This window comes from Littorina saxatilis, linkage group LG12 (assembly GCF_037325665.1).
Source record: "Littorina saxatilis isolate snail1 linkage group LG12, US_GU_Lsax_2.0, whole genome shotgun sequence".
In the NCBI taxonomy this organism is placed as follows: domain Eukaryota; kingdom Metazoa; phylum Mollusca; class Gastropoda; order Littorinimorpha; family Littorinidae; genus Littorina; species Littorina saxatilis.
Window position 1 is genome coordinate 51,716,269 of NC_090256.1, and position 22,825 is coordinate 51,739,093.

The 22,825-nt window shown below is 40.3% G+C and overlaps 1 protein-coding gene across 1 annotated transcript in view; it reads left to right on the forward strand.

Annotated features, from left to right (window-relative positions):
• Positions 1-18,291, forward strand: part of LOC138982206 (uncharacterized) — a 36,945-nt gene extending 18,654 nt beyond the window's left edge. Inside the window, exons 17-28 of the mRNA XM_070355429.1 lie at positions 196-375; positions 1,036-1,110; positions 1,733-1,940; positions 2,400-2,501; positions 3,646-3,726; positions 7,248-7,317; positions 7,783-7,825; positions 9,214-9,343; positions 10,133-10,197; positions 10,855-10,895; positions 15,606-15,708; positions 15,994-18,291. Coding sequence (XP_070211530.1) covers positions 196-375; positions 1,036-1,110; positions 1,733-1,940; positions 2,400-2,501; positions 3,646-3,726; positions 7,248-7,317; positions 7,783-7,825; positions 9,214-9,343; positions 10,133-10,197; positions 10,855-10,895; positions 15,606-15,708; positions 15,994-16,074 — 1,179 coding nt within the window. The 3' untranslated portion in view covers positions 16,075-18,291. The remainder of the gene's footprint in view (positions 1-195; positions 376-1,035; positions 1,111-1,732; positions 1,941-2,399; positions 2,502-3,645; positions 3,727-7,247; positions 7,318-7,782; positions 7,826-9,213; positions 9,344-10,132; positions 10,198-10,854; positions 10,896-15,605; positions 15,709-15,993) is intronic.
• Positions 18,292-22,825: the final 4,534 nt, after the last annotated feature.

The window sequence follows — 22,825 nt, forward strand, 5'->3', positions numbered from 1 at the left end:
AACCCCTTTAAAGACCCAAGATTTTTAAATGTTCTGTTCATAACATCTCTCATTTTACCTCCATTTTAAGACTCCCTCTCTTTCCGACCTAATTTTTGATTTTTTTTTAAAAATATTTCTTGAGACCGTCTTAAAAGAGGGGTTCCACTGTATCATTGTCTCTGCTGACATCTCAAACACGTTGTGCTTCAACAGGATGGAGAACAGACGTACAATACAAGAAAATACGCTAGCATTCGACTGATGGGACAGAACGTGAAGCGGGTGTTTCACACAGACACCAAGCGTCTCACTCACTTTGAGCCCGACTTCACCAGCTTTGCACGACAGCAGAGCAAGGATGGCAAGTTCACTGACATCGTATTGGTTGATCAGGTATGAGAGAAGGCTTTTCGTATGGATTTTTGTTGACTGATGTTTATGTCGGATGTGGGAAGATTGTAGTGAAAGAGAAGGAGAGAACTTGTGATAGAAAGAGAGAGCAAGAAAGAGAGAGAAGGAGGGTGGGTGGGAGAGACAGGGTGTGTGGGTGTTGTGTTGTGTTGTGTGGACTGTATGTGTCTTGCTCGTCTGCAGCGTATTGAGGGCAAGTTAACAGAAATCAATTTGATCAAGTGGATCAAGTAAGGAGGTAGCCTTTTGTGGGATGTCTTTTGTTGACTGATGTTTGTGTAGGATACAGGAAGCAGAAAGTGAAAAAGAGCAAGAGAGAGAGAGAGAGAGAGCTTGTGTTTGTGTGTGTGTGTGTGTGTGTTGTATTGTGTGGACTCAGAAGAGTATTAACGTAAGAAGTAAAAAGTATTGATGGCAAGTTCACTGACAGTTTGGTGGATCAGATGAGGGTGTAGGTTTTTGTGGGGGTCTTTCGTTGACTGATGTTTGTGTAGGATGGGAGTGAACGAGAGAGCTAGAGCTCGTGTGTATGTGTTAGACATTGAATATATGATAATAATCATTGATATATTGAATACGTACTTGTGAATTGTATCTGGAGGTATTTTCTAGAAATTAACAACAGCAAAAATGTGTTTATAGGCACTCTGCATGCAGGAGACAACAGCATCTTTGCTGAATGTCTTGTCATCACATCTGTTCCGAAACATCATCAAGGTGGGAACTCTTTTTTGTTTGTTATTTACACAAATAAGCAAAGAAATAAGAGTGGCAAATATGAAGTGTGAGGGCTTCTCAGAAATCTCTTTGACTCTCGCTGTCTCGCCTGTGTCTTTCTTTTATCTTTGTTTTAAGGTTATCTAATGCATAGTCATTTAAGATTTTGTGGTTTCTTCTTTGCTATTCATGTTTTACTACAGTTCTACTATAACAGTATAAGACTAACATGCTAGTCAAGGTTCTTCGGTTTCTGCTCTGTTGGCCTGTCTGTTGTACCTGTAGCAGCAGTATTCTTGCACCTTTCTGGCGAAAAACAGTACTACAAGGGAGACAACTATAAGAGTCCTGTCTCACCTGTATGTTGTTACCTGTTCGTACCACCATGTGGGCCAGAGACACTACCTGCAAAGCCAGGGGGTCAGCCAAGGATCAGTAGTGTCCACTCTTCTGGCCAACCTGTACCTGTCTCACCTGTATTGTGTTACCTGTCTTTACCACCAGGTGGGCCAGAGACACTACCTGCAAAGCCAGGGGGTCAGCCAAGGATCAGTAGTGTCCACACTTCTGGCTAACTTGTACCTGTCTCACCTGTATTTGTGTTACCTGTCTTTACCACCAGGTGGGCCAGAGACACTACCTGCAAGGCCAGGGAATCAGCCAAGGGTCTGTGGTATCCACTTTACTTGCTAACTTGTACCTGTCTCACCTGGAGGCCACTCACCTGACCGTGCTCAGTGATGAGCTGCTCATTAGGTGGATGGATGACTACCTGTTCGTCACACCTGACAGAAGCCATGCTCAACACTTTGTGGAAACCATGGCGAAAGGTAGTGGTGCGATGCAGTTTACTAAAGAAGCTGTCAAATTAGAAATGAGGTGTTGGTTGAATTGAACCTAACTGGACTTTTTGTCTTTCAAAAGAAAAAGGAAAAAAATTCAGTACATGAAATTCAACGCACAAAAGACCAAAATAGATATTAGGAAAACTCCCTTTGAGTCAATTCTTCTTCCTATTTTGTATAGCTGATTGTTTATTTTACTGTATCAGTGATTCAGAAAGTCTCCGGTTAGTGTAAACCTTCAGTCTGGACAGTTGGCGCGCTTTTATTTATTTTATTTTTGAACTCTTTCATTGCAATTTAAGCCCTATATGAGATCCAAATTGACCTATTTTTGTACCTGCTAGTCTGCTAGTTTTGCATACTTTGGTTTTCTGTCTAGGCTTCCTCCAGACAAGATTGTTTTGTGCGTATTGTCAATGCAATGTTCTGTCCCTTTCATTCCAGGTTTTCCTGACTACAACTGCTTCTGTAACGCTGAGAAGATGATGACCAGCTTTCCTGTTCAGCTTCCATCTGTTGCCTCCACAAAGCATACACAGCCAGGGGGTAAATAATTAATTTCTCACTTCATAATCTAAATGTCAAAAGCATACAGCAAAGTTTAAAGATGCAGTGCCTTACTCACAGCATCGAGAACAAAGATTTGCCATTTTGTCGCAGATTACGATATTAACAGCCTGGAGCTTCCCACAACTATCTCGCAGATGCCTACACATACCTTTAGTGTTGCCAGCCAAACGAAACTTCATGCGGTTTGTCAGTTCGCATCTCCCACCAAATAGTAATTAACATTTCCGGTGAACACGTTCTGAGGCTAAAGGTTGTGTGCGGTATGCCACAATGGACCCATATACCATCTTTTACAATGTTCTTACGCCATCACACACGTAAAGTACTCAAAAGAGAAAGAATTCTCCCTCTCGCCGAGACTTATAGACTTCCATGTACGCTTTTGACGTAACTAGGTCACGTGCGGGACTTGATGTGAGCCTGGCCGAGGGCAACTAAGACCTGCCCCAGTGGCAGTCCAAAATTAATTCATAAAAAAATTGCAGTTTCTGACTCTTTGCATGAAAATCAATGAAACTTGGTATTTTTTTCAAACGGATAGCTGCCTGAGGCATGACTGAAAGCCCTTGGGGCTACGTGCACCTGGAATTGACAGGTCTAGTAACTTTAATGAAATCTTGTAAGACTCCATTGTGCTAAATATGGTCAAGACAAAGTAAGTAAGATTCTCGCACATATTTGTCAATGCTTTGATTGTGTACAAAATCCATTGTCCAACTTGGTATGTTTTCACTTGCAATGAAAATGGTTGTGAAGCATACCCTCTGGTTTTGACTCAAGTTGCATGCATGATTTTTTAAGTTGGTGTGTGGTGTAATAAGGTTGGGAACAAAAGTAAACAAACCAGAGCACTTATCCTCACCATCCTGGTGAAGTCAGTGACTGTCTGACAAAAACTTGATGAAGAATTTACCTAAACTGATTGCTGTTATGTTTTATTTTTGTTTTGATGCTAAACCAAAGCTCTTTCATGATTTTCAGGTGTGAATCGCCTTGGTTTTGTGTGTTTGTGTTTTTGTTGTTGTAAATAGCTACATGTTTTTCATCTTTTTTGACAGTGTTTTGTTGATGCTGTGTCCTTGATGTGATAGATGTGACATGTTGGCGTTCATGTTTTTAGATCCTCTTCCTTGGTGTGGCCTCTTGATCAACACTAGCTCTCTGGAGGTGTCGGTGGACTATTCCAGATACTCTGGACTGAGTGAGTTATGTTGCATGATAAAACATCTTCTGTGTATATAGTGTAAACCCCCCCCCCCCCCCCCCCCCTTTTAAGACCCCCGGATTGAAGATCCACTCCCTTTTAAGACCTTGCTTTAGGGGTGTACCTTAACTTTTTTTTACTACCGGTAAGTCAAAAATTGAACTGGCCCGCCAAAATCCCAACCGGCCCCCAACCAGCCTGGACACAAAAGACGTACATCTATACTTATAATGCAAATGTGGATTTTCACTACTCATAACTACACAAACACACACAAGACTTGATGACAAAAATTTTATGTTTTAATATAATGATAATTAACCTTGTTTTAATAAAGAATTAAAAATAAAAGCCGCCACAAAGAAACAAGAAATCAAAACAACTTCACACCCTGTCACAGAGTTGCTTCCCTTGTCCTATTGTTGAAGCCCTGTCTTTTCTTCTTTATCACATATATTGGATCGTTTTTTTTACTTGCTTAGTTAAACTTAAAGGGAAATAGTTGGCAGCAGTAGTACTGTCACTACTAGTACTAGGTTAGTCAGCAAAGCTGGTGTTAACATATTTTAGAAAACCATCTCCATGAGTATCCCTGCGGTCAATGACCTGTACATTTCACAGAAACTGGATCAGTGGTACATAGCTGGCACATGAAAGGAAAAATACAGAGGGGAAATATTTTTGCTCTGGATGTGCGGTCAGATCAAAAGCAGATGCATTGTAATAGGTGGTTGTCTTTGAGACCTGGGTCAATGACCAGTACTTGCAATCTGAGACCAGCTGCCTGTACCAGTTTAGAGACACTGACCTTCTTACCCGGGTCAATGACGGAGATTTACCTGAGAGGAAACTCGTTCTTTCACAACCCCCCGCGGGTTAGAGGGAAGAATTTACCCAATGCTCCCCAGCATGTCGTAAGAGGCGACTAACGGATTCTGTTTCTCTTTTTACCCTTGTTAAGTGTTTCTTGTATAGAATATAGTCAATTTTTGTAAAGATTTTAGTCAAGCAGTATGTAAGAAATGTTAAGTCCTTTGTACTGGAAACTTGCATTCTCCCAGTAAGGTAATACATTGTACTACGTTGCAAGCCCCTGGAGCAAATTTTTGATTAGTGCTTTTGTGAACAAGAAACAATTGACAAGTGGCTCTATCCCATCTCCCCCCCTTTCCCCGTCGCGATATAACCTTCGTGGTTGAAAACGACGTTAAACACCAAATAAAGAAAGAAAGAAAGTTCTTTCACAACATGTTAAAGTCTCTCAAGGACTGGCCAGCGAAGAACAATAAGAGAAGGGGTGAGGTTAAGTGAACAGCGAGGACACGGTCAAGTGAGGCGGAGGGGGTAGCTGTCTAGCCAATGTGTCTGAGCTTGATTGGTGGCAGTCCTGAGTTCTAAAAGTGGGGAAGGGGGGGTGGGTTGAGTGGGCAGTAGAGAAGTGACAGATTTTGAGATCGCCCGCCAGAGAGCCAGAGCGAGAGATCTTTGTTCGCGGGCCCTTCCGATTGACTGCATTGCCTAACGACTTTGTGCTTCAGCGAAATTTGAACCCGCCCGGCGGGCGATTTGAGAGGAATTTTGAAGTCGCCGGACGCAATTTGAACCGGCGGTGTGGCGGCCTCTATGGTACAGCCCTGTTCTTTTCTTATGCTAAGTGTTAATAATGTCTGTGAATTTACCCTCCATTTTAAGACTCCCTCCTTTGTAAGACCTGATTTTCTCAGATTTGTGGAGGTCTTAAAAGGGGGGTTCCACTGTAGTCTGTTTTCTCTGTGCTGCACAGTGGACACCCCCTTTTAAGACCCCCGAATTTAAGACTCCCCCTTTTTAAGACCCTGTTTTCTAAGATTTTCTGTTCATAACCTTTGTAAATGTACCCCCATTTTCATTAAGACTCCCTCCTTTTTACATTTAGTCAAGTTTTGACTAAATGTTTTAACGTAGAGGTGGGAATCGAGACGAGGGTGTGGTGTATGTGTGTGTGTGTGTCTGTCTGTCTGTCTGTCTGTCTGTGCGTGTGTGTGTGTAGAGCGATTCAGACCAAACTACTGGACCGATCTTTATGAAATTTGACATGAGAGTTCCTGGGAATGATATCCCCGGACGTTTTTTTTTCTTTTTTTCGATAAATACTTTTGATGACGTCATATCCGGCTTTTTGTAAAAGTTGAGGCGGCACTGTCACACCCTCATTTTTTAATAAAATGGATTGAAATTTTGGCAAAACATTCTTCGACGAAGGCTGGACTTTGGTATTGCATTTCAGCTTGGAGGCTGAAAAATTGATTAATGACTTTGGTCATTAAAAATCTGAAAATTGTAATTAAAATTATTTTTTTATAAAACGATCCAAAATTACATTCATCTTATTCTTCATCATTTTCTGATTCCAAAAACATATACATATGTTATATTCGGATTAAAAACAAGCTCTGAAAATTAAAAATATAAAAATTATGATTAAAATAAAATTTACGAAATCGATTTAAAAACAATTTCATCTTGTTGCTTGTCAATTCCTGATTCCAAAAACATATGATATGTTTGGATTAAAAACACGCTCAGAAAGTTAAAACGAAGAGAGGTACAGAAAAGCGTGCTATGCAGCACATCGCAACTACTACCCCGCTCTTCTTGTCAATTTCACTGCCTTTGCCACGAGCGTTTCACTGCCTTTGCCACGAGCGGTGGACTGACGATGCTACGAGTATACGGTCTTGCTGAAAAAATGCAGTGCGTTCAGTTTCATTCTGTGAGTTCGACAGCTTGACTAAATGTTATAATTTCGCCTTACGCGACTTGTTATGACCTAGTTTTCTCAGATTTTGAGAAGTCTTAAAAGGGGGGTTCCCCTGTGCAATCTGTTGCAGAAGAAAATCACTGCCTGATATAGTGTCATACTTGAGGACAATAAAAAATAATCTGATTACAGAATTAGCAGGGTTCCACATCACGTAGAATTAAGGGTATAATACCCTTTGACCCTCCAAATCACGTACGAGATGCTCTCTGAAGAGGTATAAATACGTAACTGTTTTCTTCCAAATAGGTAAAAAAACCGTACGAGTCAAACGCTGAAAGGGTGTAGCCTTTGCTAGTTTACAAGCAACAGCACGCAGGCCGCCTGCTCTACTGAGACCACTAAAGTACATGCCGTGTTCGTGCCACTCCTCTGTCGACACTGGCACGCCGTGAAGCAGAGGTTGCCTCCCTTGTCCTCAAACTGCGCGATATCTTTAAACTGATCATCTCGATGGCACTGTTCGCTTTAGTCTATCCGGTGCTGTCGCCTGCTCAAAAAAATGCCTCGCAAAACGAAAGAACAAAAAAATGACATTTCATGGATACACCGATTGTCACTCATACCCTGTGAAAAATCTGGAAGGGGTATAAAAACCCTTTACTTTTTTCCTGAAAGGGTATGAATACCCTTGACTTTTGGGGTTGTGTGGAACCCTGATTAGTTTAATGGCGACAAGATTTTACTTCATGTATTGTTTTGTTTGTTGTCCTGCTAGGTATAACTGATCCAGCAACCTTTGACACAAGCAACAAGGCTGGGCAAACCTTGAGAAGCAAGCTGGTGAGGTAAGTAACATTTCAAAAAATCAACGTCATTTTGGCGTAACTTCTTTCAGACAGCTTTTTAGCAGAAGGCCAAAACTAATCATTTTTATTAAGAAATAGTGTTTATATTTGTACCGGGTATGGATAGAAAGATAAAAGAATGTTATATCATGTATTGTCCAGCATATTTTAGATATTTCTCATTGAGAATGATTTACTTAGTCTGAATCACAAAAATATCAAATTCGCCAAGAATCGAGTGACGACAAAATTCCAGGACGACGACGAACGGAAATATCATGTGTCATAACTTAATCAGATTTCAGAAATGGTTTCATTTGTAATTTCTGTGTGGTCACCAATTTAGTCCCTTTGTCTTCATTATCCACTTTGTTTTTATAATCAAATTGTGTATGTACATGAATGTGTGTGCTACATGATGATCATGAACATCTGAATTGTAAGTTATTAATGTGACAATTTCAGATGTATGAAGATCAGGTGCCATGCCATCTACTTTGACCCTGTGGTGAGCATACTGTACATGTATTGCATGCGTTTTTGATCCTAGCTTATTTTTTGTCGCAGATGAGGCTAATACGTTGCAAAAACATTCCGTGTGTCTTCAGTCTGAGACCTCATTTAACTTATTTGTGTAGAAATTTTGCTTACCTGCTCAATTTTATCAAATTTTTCTCATCATTGTCATTCATTGTCAGCTGCATACGATAATAGCTGACATGGCTTTCTTAGCATGTTAACATTAAATAAATCTAGGTAGTTTAATTCTTCCCAATAAAAAAAAAAGTCAGAATATATTCTTTAGGGAGGCATCTCCAGTTGTCATGGAATAAAATGAAAATGAGATATTCACATACATGTGCGAAAAAGGTAGAAATCCTTCACATACATGTGCGAAAAAGGTCGAAATCATCTACAGACATGTGCAAAAAAGGTAGAAATCCTCCACATACATGTGCGAAAAAGGTCGAAATCATCTACAGACATGTGCAAAAAAGGTAGAAATCATCTACATACATGTGCGAAAAAGGTAGAAATCATCTACATACATGTGCGAAAAAGGTCAAAATCATCTACAGACATGTGCGAAAAAGGTAGAAATCATCTACATACATGTGCGAAAAAGGTAGAAATCATCTACAGACATGTGCGAAAAAGGTAGAAATCATCTACAGACATGTGCGAAAAAGGTAGAAATCCTCTACATACATGTGCGAAAAAGGTAGAAATCATCTACAGACATGTGCGAAAAAGGTCGGAATCATCTACATACATGTGCGAAAAAGGTAGAAATCCTCCACATACATGTGCGAAAAAGGTAGAAATCATCTACATACATGTGCGAAAAAGGTAGAAATCCTCAACATACATGTGGGAAAAAGGTAGAAATCCTCCACATACATGTGCGAAAAAGGTAGAAATCATCTACATACATGTGTGAAAAAGGTAGAAATCCTCCACATACATGTGTGAAAAAGGTAGAAATCCTCCACATACATGTGTGAAAAAGGTAGAAATCATCTAATACATGTGCGAAAAAGGTAGAAATCCTCCACATACATGTGCGAAAAAGGTAGAAATCATCTACATACATGTGCGAAAAAGGTAGAAATCCTCCACATACATGTGCGAAAAAGGTAGAAATCCTCCACATACATGTGCGAAAAAGGTAGAAATCCTCCACATACATGTGCGAAAAAGGTAGAAATCATCCACATACATGTGCAAAAAAGGTAGAAATCCTCCACATACATGTGCGAAAAAGGTAGAAATCCTCCACATACATGTGCGAAAAAGGTAAACATTAAATAAGAGCTCAGAGAAGGGAGAGCGGGTTGTTGAAATTCATTGTGTGCAGAACCTGATCATTACTTTTGTCCTTAATTGTCTGACCAGATCAACAGCAGAGAGAGAATGCTGGTGAATGCATTCCAGTTGTTGCTGTTTGTGGCCGCCATCTTCCATTCCTTTGTCCTCAAGCTGCCTGCCAACAGAAGGGTGGATGCCAATCCTGGATTCTTCATCAGTAAGCATGGGTTTGTTGTGTTACTTTTTCTTCTTCAGCGTTCCAGAAATTCTGGTGACGTGTGAGTTCGTTTGCCCATAGTCAGCTTCACTCAGCTTTCGTTGGGTAGGCATGCTGGGTAGTTTCGTGTTTCCATAACCCACTGAACTCCGACATGGATTACAGGATCTTTTCCGTGCGCACTTGGTCTTGTGCTTGCATGTACACACAAAGGGGGTTAAGTCTGCACGTAAGTTGACCTGGGAGATCGGAAAAATCTCCACTCTTAACCCACCAGGCGGCAGCGACCGGGATTCGAACTCACGACCTCCCAATTAGGAGGCCGACATCTTATCACTACGCCACTTCGCCCGTTGTGTACAAATGGTAAATATGTGTGTGCTCATGTAGCAAAGGACATGGTGTAGTGATCGATGCATTGCTGTACATTGTTGGTAATCCTGTGTCCAGCTTCCAGTGACAACTTGTCTTATTGAGTAGGCCTGTTTCTTTGAATATAGGGGGAGATGAAACATACACACAGGAGTTCCAAATGTTACCGCCCTCTTATATTTTTATATTTTTTTTACAAATGTTTTGAAATAAATGAAAATTAACCAAGATTCTTTCTTATTAGTTCAGTGAAGAAAATGTCGCCCAGCGTGGATCTTGAAGGACCAACCATTACTTTCTAAAGTGTTGGGTAGGGTTATATTCAACCTATGGTCACAGCCAAATGCCTGTTTTTGTTAATGCTGCAGTGCCATTTTGATGCTTATTGACTATTTCATTGTTGGTTTGGATTTCCAGGCACTGTGAACATGATACCAAGATGCATGCTGACGCTTGTAGCAAGACAGTTCAAGCAAGGAAAGGTATATGTTGAGTTTGTTTCTTTTTCTTTCTGCTTATGTCTTTATGCATCTTTTACTTGCTATCTCCTTATCTTCTCATCCTCCTGCTAATACATGATGTGGCGATTTGTGCGTTGACAAACCAAGTGCTTTTGTATTGTTTATTTCATTTTGGTTATTTTTGTATTCAATTCATCGCAAAAGGATCTCTAACTATCTCGAAATAGATCCCTGCACCTTGAGTCCGAATCTGGAGATACGCGCGCGATATAAGACTTCATATAACATAATAATAACTAATAAAAACAGTCATGGTCTCCGATCCAGTATTTTGACTCATGATGACAGTTTTTGTCAGTAAACTATGAAAGAAGCTTTTTTTCTGAAATGTATTGGTAAACTTAATTAACGGTGCAACGGACACGTGAAGCATGTTTAAATCATGGGTGTTCACATGCTGTGTGGAGTACGCTCATTTGTCTGAAAATACACCGTTTGTTTGGGAATACTTGAAGTGTAAAACGGGGGTTCCCAGGTCTGGGAGTGATAGTTACAGAGGGTGTGAGAGGGAGACTGTAACAGCCACTGGAACTTGCTGTGATATTCAGTTGCCTACAAGTTTGTGGATTCTTTTAATAATATTGAGATATTTTGTTACACCGACTGTTCTGTTTTCAGCTTGGGTATCATTTCCCTCTTCAGCTTGCAGTCCTGCAATGGTAGGTTCTTCTTTCTTATATTTAAAGAAAAAAGAAAACAAGAACGCCGAGGCGTGATTAACCATTCAGTCAAGGGATTGCACTGAAATACGTCCGGTTCTCTCTAGCTTTCTTTATTAATTTAAAGAAGGGGAGTGGAGAGAGAGAGAGAGAGAGAGAGAGAGAGAGAGAGAGAGAGAGAGAGAGAGAGAGAGAGAGAGAGAGAGAGAGAGAGAGAGAGAGAGAGAGAGAGAGAGAGAGAGAGAGAGAGAGAGAGAGAGAGAGAGAGAGAGAGAGAGAGAGAGAGAGAGAGAGAGAGAGAGAGAGAGAGAGAGGTTATGGGAAGACAAAAATAAAATTGAAGTAAAATCTTTATACTGTGTTCCGGGGGAAGAAAGTCGCAAGGTGATGTCATAATCTCTCGCCATTCAATATGACGTCATTTGCGCGTTCCAGACTTATATGACATTCATTTATCTTGATCGGCTGTACAGAGTTTAAAGTCAATGCATGCCTGAAGCATAATTTTCTTTCAAGGAATTTCTTCATTTTAAGCATATTTTCAACGCCAAACACCATGAAACTATATATATTTTTGGAATCAGCAAATGATAAGGAATAAAGGAAGGATCATTATTTGTGTCTTCTCCCAACTATAAAGAAAGTCGCTATTTAACGATTTTCTTTCCCGCAGTGGGGCACTGCGGTTATGAAATTAAAGGCCCCTCCTGTTTTTGGAACCGCAGGAGCTTTCTAGTTTGCTGTTAGGTAGATTTTTGGTTCCTCTTTCCTGTCATGCTCTCTTTTTCTTCATGAATTCTTTTCTTTTTTCTGCCTTCTTGCTCATTCACCTGTATTTTTTCCAAAAATCTCTTCTCTTGCCGCTTGTCTCGCGATTCATGTATAGTTTAATCTGTTAGTGTTCTGATGTAAGTCCAGCAGTAGATAGGTTAAGCCTATTTTAACATACTGGAAACTGGTAATCTTCCAGTAGGTATTAATTTAGTTTTACTAAAGCCTGCTGGGACACAAGTAATGGGTTAGTGCATTTGTAAACAGGAATCGCTTGACAAGTGGCCCCCTTCATCCCCCCCTTCCTCGTCCTGATATGGCTCTGCGTAGTCGGCTGGACGTTAAGCAACAAATAAACAAAAACGATTTTCTTCATGTAAAGGCCATTTTTCAATCAAACACATTTTCGGATACAGGAGGCAACAGAGAATACAACGTTCCCAATAAACATGCCAGAACTGGGCCATTGCTGGCGTTTTGATGGCAATGCCAGTTGCCAGAACTACTGCCATCAAAGGCCCATTGATGGCCCAATGCTGGCATATTACCCGTATGCACATTGGCAAATTGATGGGCCATCACTGGCAAGCCAGCACTTTGCCAGCAAAAACCCATCATTTATTTGCTGGCTTTTTGATGGCTTGCCATCATTTTGCCAGCAATTTGCCAGCAATTTTCCAGCAAAAACCCATCATGTATTTGATGGCTTTTTGATGGCTTGCCATCATTTTGCCATCATTTTGCCAGAATTTTGCCAGCAAAATCCCATCATTTATTTGATGGCTTATTGATGGCTTGCCATCAAAAACCCAGCATTTTGCCAGCATTTCGCCAGCATTTTGCAGGTTTTTAGTTTTATATAAAAAAAACTGTTTTCCATATATTTTCCGTTAATGGCCCTTTACCTGCTGAAATTACCGGGCCAGTTGTGGCCCGGCATAATGCCATATTTCTGTCATTACCATTGCCAGCAAAATGCCAATAAGTTGCAGTAAATATACCAATACCACTGATTCTGGTAGCATGACGGCTCAGGCTGTTCATGTACTCTACCCGCACAGTCTTGTTAGCCCATAGATGGTTGTTGAAAGTTTATAAATATGCTTTGTTTTGTCATTTTTACTGTAAATGTAATAACAATGACAAAACACAGCACATCAATGGACTTTTCAACACATGCTGGCGGCAAGACGTGCTGCAAATAAAGCAAAGGGCAATGCTGTGAAGCTGTACATTAGCAATATGTATATATATGCGTAATTATCAAATTCATCAGTAAAATGCAATTGAAATGCTAATCACATTTGTCGTGTAACTTATCTGGCAAGTAAAGGCAGTGGTTTTGACAGAATATCGTCATCAACGCAGTTATAGCGGGCACAACAACAATACAGTAATATAGATTAAAAACAAAACAAATGTAAAGCTTCCAAACAGCAACGACTCATTATCGAAGCATTACAGAAACGTAGGCTACGCTTTGTTTTCAGTTGCTCACTGGTTTATTTTATTTGTACAGCGTTCTTAATTTCACACTCGAGACATGATGACCAAAGGCAGACTGTTTCTTGTTCACTTCCCAGTAAACCTCCGTAGGATTGTCTTGATTCTGTCATTTCTCTGTTCGCATCCGCAACGTTGAGATAACGCTTCTTTTCTTTGTCCTGACGTCGTAACCTACGGTAAGTCTGTTTGTGAAGCCATTGGAACTCTCAAGTTCTCCTGCCGTTCACCTTCTGAAACATGAAAGCAAACGAGTTTTGTTGGTTTTAATTCATTATTCCATATCACACACACACACACACACACACACACACACACACACACACACACACACACACACACACACACACACACACACACACACACACACACACACACAACCACACAACCAAACAAACGCAAGCATACACGCACGCATGCAAGCAAACAACACACGCACGCACGCACGCGCGCGCACTCACACACACGCGCACACACACACACACACACACACACACACACACACACACACACACACACACACATACACACACACAGAGGCATTCTCACAGAGAGGACGACTTCTTGTAATCTATCATATTTTCTGAACTGACTAAAATGCCAAGCAGAAGTAAGGGGTCAACAGGAATATGTATTTTGATCCAACCTGCGAAGCTTACGTTGTCTCGGACAGCTCTCTTGCGTTTCTCTCAGGAACTGAGACCCAGGTGAGCTGCATCTTATCCAGTTGGGCAGTCAGACACTTGCACAAATCTTTGTCCTGGAGTGAATAGACACATACTCAATGTCAACATTCACAAGATGCAATTTGTTTGGTTACAAGTAAGCTTATGGTGTTTATGCCTATGGTGCTTTTCTTTTGACAGAGAAAAAACAAACTCAATCACACAAAGAAAGGAAAAATGCACACACACACGCACACACACACACACACACACACACACACACACACACACACACACACACACACACAACCGCGTGCGCGGGCGCACACACACACACACACACACACAACCGCGTGCGCGGGCGCACACACACACACACACACACACACACACACACACACACACACACGCGCGCGCAGATTCTTTCTTACAGAGAGGACGACTTCTTAAAGTCTATTATATTTTGCGAACTGACTCAAACGTCCAGCAGAAGAAAGTTGAAAAAAAGACCGACAACGGAGGAAAAGAACAAGAAGATACTAGATCTAACGCCGTTGCGACGACCTGCTCACACAACTGTTTGTGAAACTCACCACGCTTGCTTCTAGCTGGAGGAGATCGGACGCGTACTGAAATCGAAGAAGGTGCTTTGGAAATTCCTTGAAGTTGAATGCAAAACAAATAACCGGACATCTGCAGAACCACCGCGGGCCGGATTTAGTTGACAATGCGTCATCATCACGAGTGACGTCAAGCTATTTCGACATTTGTTTGTACATTACGTCACTCCAAGAGAGAAAGTCATACCGCTGTGCTGTCGCAGATCTTCTTGCCAGCAATAATCCAGCATTGGCCCATTGCTGGCGTGCCAGCAAAAACCCACCTATAATTGCCAGCAAAACGCGACCTATGGCCCAATGCTGGCAAACAAGCACTGGGCCATCAATGGCGTGCCAACAGTGGGCCAATTAAGGCATTTTACTGGCCGACAATATTTTGAATGCCAGAGATGGGCCAGTGATGGCAAGCCATAACTGGGCCTTTGTTGGCAAACCATAATTGGCCCAGTGTTGGTTTTTTTATGGCCAGCTTTACCAAACTTGCCAGCAAAAAGCCAGCAATGGCCCAGTTCTGGCATGTTTATTGGGGTTGTCACCTTTGTGATTCAAATATACATTTTTCAAAAATGTCAAAAATCAGTTAACTTTGAGTCAACAATTCATACGCAAATTTTGAAGGTACAATTTAGCTGAAATGCAATCCCATAGTCTGGACATAGTCAAAGATTATGTAACAAAAATTTCAAACAAACTGATGAAAAGCTGTAACCGTGAGAGTGCCACCTCAAATTTTGCAAACGGTCAAACAGCCCTATCAAAAATTGGCGAAGAATGTTGCGAGCATCAATGCTCTCAAAAATGTCTGTACCAATTTTCATAATAATCCGTTCAGTAGTTTTTGAAAAATGCTATTCACACACAGACAGACAGACAGTCACACATAGTGACATACATCGGGAGACAAACCTCGCTCTCCGCTCTTGTTTAAAACATTCAATCATTACTTGACTGAATGTAAAAAAGAGCATGACAGATGACTACAAAAGATAAGACCATCTGAATGTTTATTCAAAAATAAATAAAATTCAGCATGTATGCATTTACCAGTTTAATTTTTTGCCCCAGATATAAATATCAACCACTGAAAACAATCATATGACTTAATTTTGCAGGAAAGAAAGAAGTAATTTATGTGTCTTATTGCTGTGCAGGTTGAATGCAGATGCTTTCCTGACAAAACTTCATCGCTACCCAGGGTACAAGCCGCTAAAGAGGTACTTGACGGCAAAGAAACAATCTTTGCAGAGGAAAATGGTGTGTATAAAGTTTTTCAGATCAACAGGGCAGCTGAGTAAAAAAAAAAATGTGTGTGGTTAAACATCAGAAGAGATGAATTTTTTTGTTATTCTGTTATTGTCAATTGGAAGTGTTTGCGTGCGCATGTGTGTGTGTGTGTTTAGATCATTTCTAAGAGGCGTGTACACCAAAGCTGCAATTAAGGAAATAATGCATTATTTGATCTTTATTTATACTCCCACACATCCACCTTTTCAACCAGCCTTAATACTCTATCAGTCTATGGTGCTGTTTCTGTTGCAGAAAGCGGGAGACCTTAAGTCACTGAAGGCTGTTTGCCGTTCAGGCACGAAAGTGAACTCGGACATTCTGCTGTGCTCATGAACCCAAGTTGTGTGACGAATCTTGGAAGATAAAGTCAGAATTTTGTCCACTGCTAGATTGCAGTGCCTAAAATGTGTTATAGTGAGCCATCTTTAGGTTGATGCTACGGAATTTTTTCACCCCTTTCAGTGTTCTGCAAAGACCACACCAAAAGCCTAAAACAGAAATGACTTAATCATGTGGCTTTTCCTGAAGTGTCATATTGATTTCTATTCGGGCATAACTGCCTTAACACTTTCGCGACGGGAGGTGACTAAATTAGTAATAGCGCTGACACGCCCACGGACAGGAAGTGACTATTTGAGTATTAGACATACAAGGTACACGACTCGTGATTGCTTCCCGGTTTTTGAAGCTTGCAGTAAATTGAGTTGTTTCCCTTGATACACTTGGCGTGCCCTTCCGCCATGTGCAAATTAGCCTGATTTGTGTGGTTTTTTCGAGAAAAAAAAATGAATCGAAGGCGAGCCTTGTCACGGGAGGAGATTCTCCGGATGTTGGATCTTGAGGATCCTGTAGATCATGATTCCGACGTGTTGTTTTCGCCTCAAGAAAGCGATAATAGCAGTGATATTGAGGAAGAAACAGTCCTGTTGTTGCTAGTATGAGTCGGCAAATCTACACGTGGTAGGGTGGTACTGCATGGATCTTGGAATCGTGTAGGTGCAAGGGGGGCGTGGCAGCACTGATAACAATGGATGGCTGGAGCCTCCTAATCCTTTTGGAAATGTTCATAGGTGTACAGTTGGGACTTTGTTGTGAAAATGTGACTTATATTCAATATGGATTACCTAGACATCATTTGGTGAGTGTCACAGTTTTGTTTCATTTGAGTCAGGATGCTGTGAGTGAATGCGGGATTTGCTTGTTTTTTTCTTTGTACTGTCTCCTTATTTCTGTGTAGAATGTTAACAATATTTCAGCTAATTCATAGGTTTTACACCTTGTTTGGTTATAACATTATTTATAATACTTTCTGTTAAAAAATAACTTTTAAAAAAGCAGTGGAAAAGAAAACACACACAAAAAAACGTTAAAAAACACAAATTATCCCCCTTTCACCCCTCCTTTGCTAAAACAAATCGCGTGACAAACTTATAAATAGCACGACTGAACTGGGCATCCATTTTTTAATTAGTACACAAAATTTGGTGGTGATTGGACTTAATTCAAGCTTGCTAGACAGATTTCTTTACAGTTACTGTTTTTTGGGAAGTTTCTTGGTGGCAAGCTTGGGCAGGCAGGACGTTAACGCCGTGGCAGTGCTAGTCACAATAGTGTTAAAATGTCATGCATAATTTATTAGCAATATACAACAGTAACATATCATTATTGTGGCTTGAAGTTTGTGAATTGTTTTCAGACTTTGTATGTTTCAACATTTGAGGTTTAAAAGCAGATTCGCGAATTAAGGTTTATGTGCATCTTCAGATAATGATAAACGGAAATGCCGAACAAGCTCATGTTTCCACGCTTTATGAAAGTTTTTTGTCTGAGCAAAACGGGAGACAAGACTGTGTGTAAAACCTGTGATTTGTCTTTTGCATAATTTTCTTGTTCAGTGGAACCCCCCCTTTTATGACCTCCAAAAATCTGAGAAAATCAGGTCTTAAAAAGGAGGATTCTTAAAATGGGGGTAAATTGACACAGGTTATGAACAGAAAGTCTGAGAAACCAGGGTCTTAAAAAGGAGTTCCACTGTACTGTATGACTGAAATGGATGGGAGAAAAGTTGCCTGTACAGGTATGCTAGTCCTGGTCACATTGGGTCTGAGGTTGTACCCATGGAGTATGAAAGGTATGACATGGATTATATTGATGAAATATGTGTAATCATGCTATTCTGATTATGTGTTGATTGTCACTATGAATTGCTTTGTGATTTTGCACCCTAGCATCATGTTGATATTCAAAGCAGCAATAGCTAGAATTTCTTTCCAAGATTAAACTTGTCGTGACATCTCTACACAATAACTGCTGTTGGAAGATGTTTGATTTTCTAAATAATAATGTTTACATAAACTGAGTGTATTTATATGAATGTCTGAATTCAATATAAGGTTTTGAGATCATGTTTCCCCAAATTTGTTCTTACTCCATATTAATGGTTTTAGTTTGTTTGATTGCACATGCATGTGTGTGTGTGTTGTTAGTATGGCCACACAAAAAATAGGTCTGTTTACGGTAACATAGGCCAAAAAAATAGGGTCGGTAGGTCGGGATTTTTTTTTTCTTTTTTTTGGTTTTTTTTGCAAAAAAACATATTTTTACGTTATTTTGCCAAAAAAACAAGATATTTTTTTTTTTTTCCCCCAAATGCCAAAAAAAAGTCTAGGGTCGCGCGAAAAAACTAGGGTCGGTCGGGTTACCGTAAACAGACCTATTTTTTTTTTTGGCCTATCAGTCTATTGTATGTGTTTGGTTGCGTGCTTGACTGTGCATATAGTGGTGCACTGTTAAACTATTTGTTTCTCACTATTACCATGCATGGATGTATGTTACATTATGTATGTATGCTAGTATTCATATGTGTATGTATGGGTGCTCCTTAATGCGTATTTTCCATTTTTGAGACATTAATGCAAATAGTATTATTTGTCTATATCATGTTGTTGTTTGATTGAACCTGCAAAGCACTTCGAGCTGTGGGAACCGCTATATAAATGTTCTATTATTATCATGTTTTGCAGTCACAAAGATGAAATTATATTGTAGTGCTTATTTGATGGATTGCCTTCTTGGATGCATATTTTGTCATTATATATATTTTGGATGGAATGGTGTTTTTTTATTAAAGCTAAATCAACAAACTTGTTGTTAGTATTGGATTTCTAACTGAATGACTTTTGTATGAACAAAATTGTTAATGTCATGTACAGTTCAAATACTGATTGTGAATAAAAAAAATATGTTGTCAAATTTATGGGATGAGTGATTCGTATGATGTAAATCCTGTGTTCTTATCATGTCTAATATTCTAATTTCTCTCTCAAGTTTACTTTTCACAGTTTCAGTTCCAAATCTCTCTCTCTCTCTCTCTCTCTCTCTCTCTCTCTCTCTCTCTCTCTCTCTCTCTCCCTCTCTCCCCCCTCCTCTCTTCTCTCTCTCTCTCTCTCTCTCTCTCTCTCTCTCTCTCTCCCCATCTCTCTCTGTCCCCCCTCTTTCTCTTTCTCTTTTTTACTCTCTCTCTCTCTCTCTCTCTCTCTCTCTCTCTTTTTCTTCCCCCCCCCTCTCTCTCTCTCTCTCCCTGCAACACAACAAAACCAAGTTGAAATGTATTGTTTTGATGAAGGAAGGAACAAATAACTGTCCTTAGTTTCATCCAGTATTGTTCACACGATGTGTGTGCTTGAGGCGGGGTGGGTGGGGGTGTATGTGTGTGCGTCTGTATGTGTGTGTGCATGCATGTGTGAGTATGTGAGACCTAGTATTACTCGTGCACTTTCTGTGCGGATAGTCTCTCACCGCAGAAGTGCGTGTTTCTGTTATACATGTGCACTTATACTCACACAATGCTGCGTACTTAAAACTCGGTGAATGTGGGTTTGCATAAATTCTTGTATCAGCATAAAAAGATAATCATTAACTGACATTTTTTCCCACCTAAAGTTAAAGACAGTCTTTCCCGTGTTAACCATAATTATTGTAAACCAGCACAAATGTAGCAAGGCTTTTTGATGAGAGAATTATCCTTCCCTGACGTAAACCAGCACAGATGCAGCAAGCCTTTTCGATAAGAGAATTATCCTTCCCTGACGTAAACCAGCACAGATGTAGCAAGGCTTTTCGATGAGAGAAGTATCCTTCCCTGACATAATCGAGCACAGATCTAGCAAGGCTTTTCGATGAGAGAAGTATCCTTCCCTGACATAAACCAGCACAGATGCAAGGCTTTTCAATAAAATAAGAGAGTATCCTTCCATGACATAAACCAGTACCCTCAAATCAACAGCGGCCTGGCTGCTTCCTGAGCAAACTGAGGATTCTTTGCTGAATTAACTTTGCAAATTGACACAGGGAGTGTTGATCACAAATGTCCTGTTATGCACAGAAAGCAGCAAGGCTGTTGATTTTCGGTATGTGTCTAAGTGGAATAATGATCTTATCCCAGGAATTGGCCGTGGCCTGGGCGGACATTATTATATGCTGATTTACAAGATGGTCTACGCGATGATCTGTACACAAGGCCGTGACCCCCTCCCCCCACCCCCCAAATGCAACTCACAAAAATGCTAATAACTTCTGCATTTATTTTGACTGGATTACTTTATATCAGATGTAGGCCTACGTTAACTTCAGCTTATGCATGACCAGTAGAGTTTGAGTTCAGCGAATGTATTCATAGTTGTGCATTGACGGGCGCAGTGGCCTAGTGGATAAGACATCGGCCTCCTAATCGGAAGGTCGTGAGTTCAAATCCCGGCCGCGGCCACCTGGTGGATTGAGGGTGGAGATTGTTGCGATCTCCCAGGTCAACCAATGTGCAGACCTGCTAGTGCCTTAATCCCCCTTCGTGTGTACACGCAAGCACAAGACCAAGTGCGCACGGAAAAGATCATGTAATGCCATGTCAAGAGTTCAGTGGGTTATAGAAACACGAAAATACCCAGCATGCTTCCCGGCCCCGAAAGCGGCGTATGGCTGCCTGAATGGCCGGGTAAAAACTGTCATACTCAGACATACACGTAAAAGCCGTGGGAGTTTCAGCCCATGAACGAAACCAACAAACATAGTTGTGCATTAACTTCAGTTTTGTCACGACCATTCCACAAAGTTTCCTTCATGTAGGTAAAACGGTACGAGTTTATTTTACCGTGTTCAAAATTACCCCTCCGAAATACTTGTCAATGACACGAACACTGTCGTGTCTAGGGATTGCCCTGAACCAAAAGTAAGTCTGGAGGGATTAAATCAGGTAAGTATGCCTACTTCTCAATGTCAAACCTACTGCTGAGTCGATCTCCTATTTCGGAACATTTATTTTTTAAAGTGCATACAAGTCAGACCATTTGACATATAAACTTATCACTTTGTGGACTGGTCGCGTACATAAGCTAAAGTTTATGTATACTATATACGAAGTAATTTTATCAGCAGATGTAGACATTATTACATGTAGCATTGTTGTTGGTTGCATTTTTGGGGGGTCACCTTGTATTATTACTCAGCTGGGATACAAAATGCTAGAGTTAAAGAGAGCAATTTCCCCATTAATTGCATCACCATCAAACCATGGAATCAGTAAAACTATCGTCTCCCTCAAAGGACATTTACAAAGTCGTAAAATATTAATATAACTGGCACACATATTTATGAATGTCAGTTGTTTCGTATCAATTACCGCCGAAAGTTCAAGTCAAAAAGGCTAACATATTTGTGCCTCTGAGTAGACATGTGATAAATTGTTGTTGTTGTTGTTGTTGTTGTTGTTGTGCCATAGTGTGTGTGTGTGTGTGTGTGTGCCAGTGTGTGTCAGTGTGTGCGTGCGTGCCAGTGCGTGCGTGCGTGCGTGCGAGCGGTGTTTTCTAATACATCAGATTTCGATTATTTGAAGTGAGACGAAAGCCTGTTATATTGATGAACCTTCCACACCATTCTTCTTCAACAATAACATTGCAAGCCATTGGCTTGCGTTCCATGCAAGATTCAGGTTGCTTTTGAGGTTAATGTACTACCATCAGTGGGTAACCATTTTCATTACGCATATATAGCCTATATATTACTTGCTACTGCTCAGTATCCCCGTCTAAGTTTTCACAGACAAAATAAGTGATTAACCAGCGTGTAACATTAAACTGACGGCGCAGGTGTCATTAAATTGCTGCATGAGTATCAGTGGAACTCACATTTGATCGCTGTGTTTTGGCATTCTGAAACACAGGAGCTCTGTTAATTCTCATGACTTTCCAAGTCTGGAATTCAATACACGAATGTGCTTTCGTAAGATTAACGGTGTTCTTTCAGTTCCTCCAGCCTTTTTTGCTGCTACCGCTCAATGTGAAACCTCGCTCTGTTGAGTCGATCGCCGAATTTGCCGGGAAACCTTTTTAGAAATTGCACAAAAGTCAGACCATTTAATCTACAAAATTGCCACTTTGTAGAAGAGTCATGCATAGGATGCAGTTTATGTTCCTGTCAACAGATGTAGAAGTTATTAGCATTTGTGAGGGTTGCATTCTGTTGGGGTCACCCTGTGTAGTTATCAGCATGAAACAACAAGTCGCGTAAGGCGAAAATACAACATTTAGTCAAGTAGCTGTCGAACTCACAGAATGAAACGGAACGCAATGCACTTTTTCAGCAAGACCGTATCACTCGTAGCATCGTCAGTCCACCGCTCATGGCAAAGGCAGTGAAATTGACAAGAAGAGCGGGGTAGTACTTGCGCTGAGAAGGATAGCACGCTTTTCTGTACCTCTCTTCGTTTTAACTTTCTGAGCGTGTTTTTAATCCAAACATATCATATCTATATGTTTTTGGAATCAGGAACCGACAAGGAATAAGATGAAAGTGTTTTTAAATTGATTTCGACAATTTAATGTTGATAATAATTTTTATATTTTTAATTTTCAGAGCTTGTTTTTAATCTAAATATAACATATTTATATGTTTTTGGAATCAGAAAATGATGGAGAATAAGATGAACGTAAATTTGAATCGTTTTATAAAAAAAATAATTTTTTTACAATTTTCAGATTTTTAATGACCAAAGTCATTAATTAATTTTTAAGCCACCAAGCTGAAATGCAAT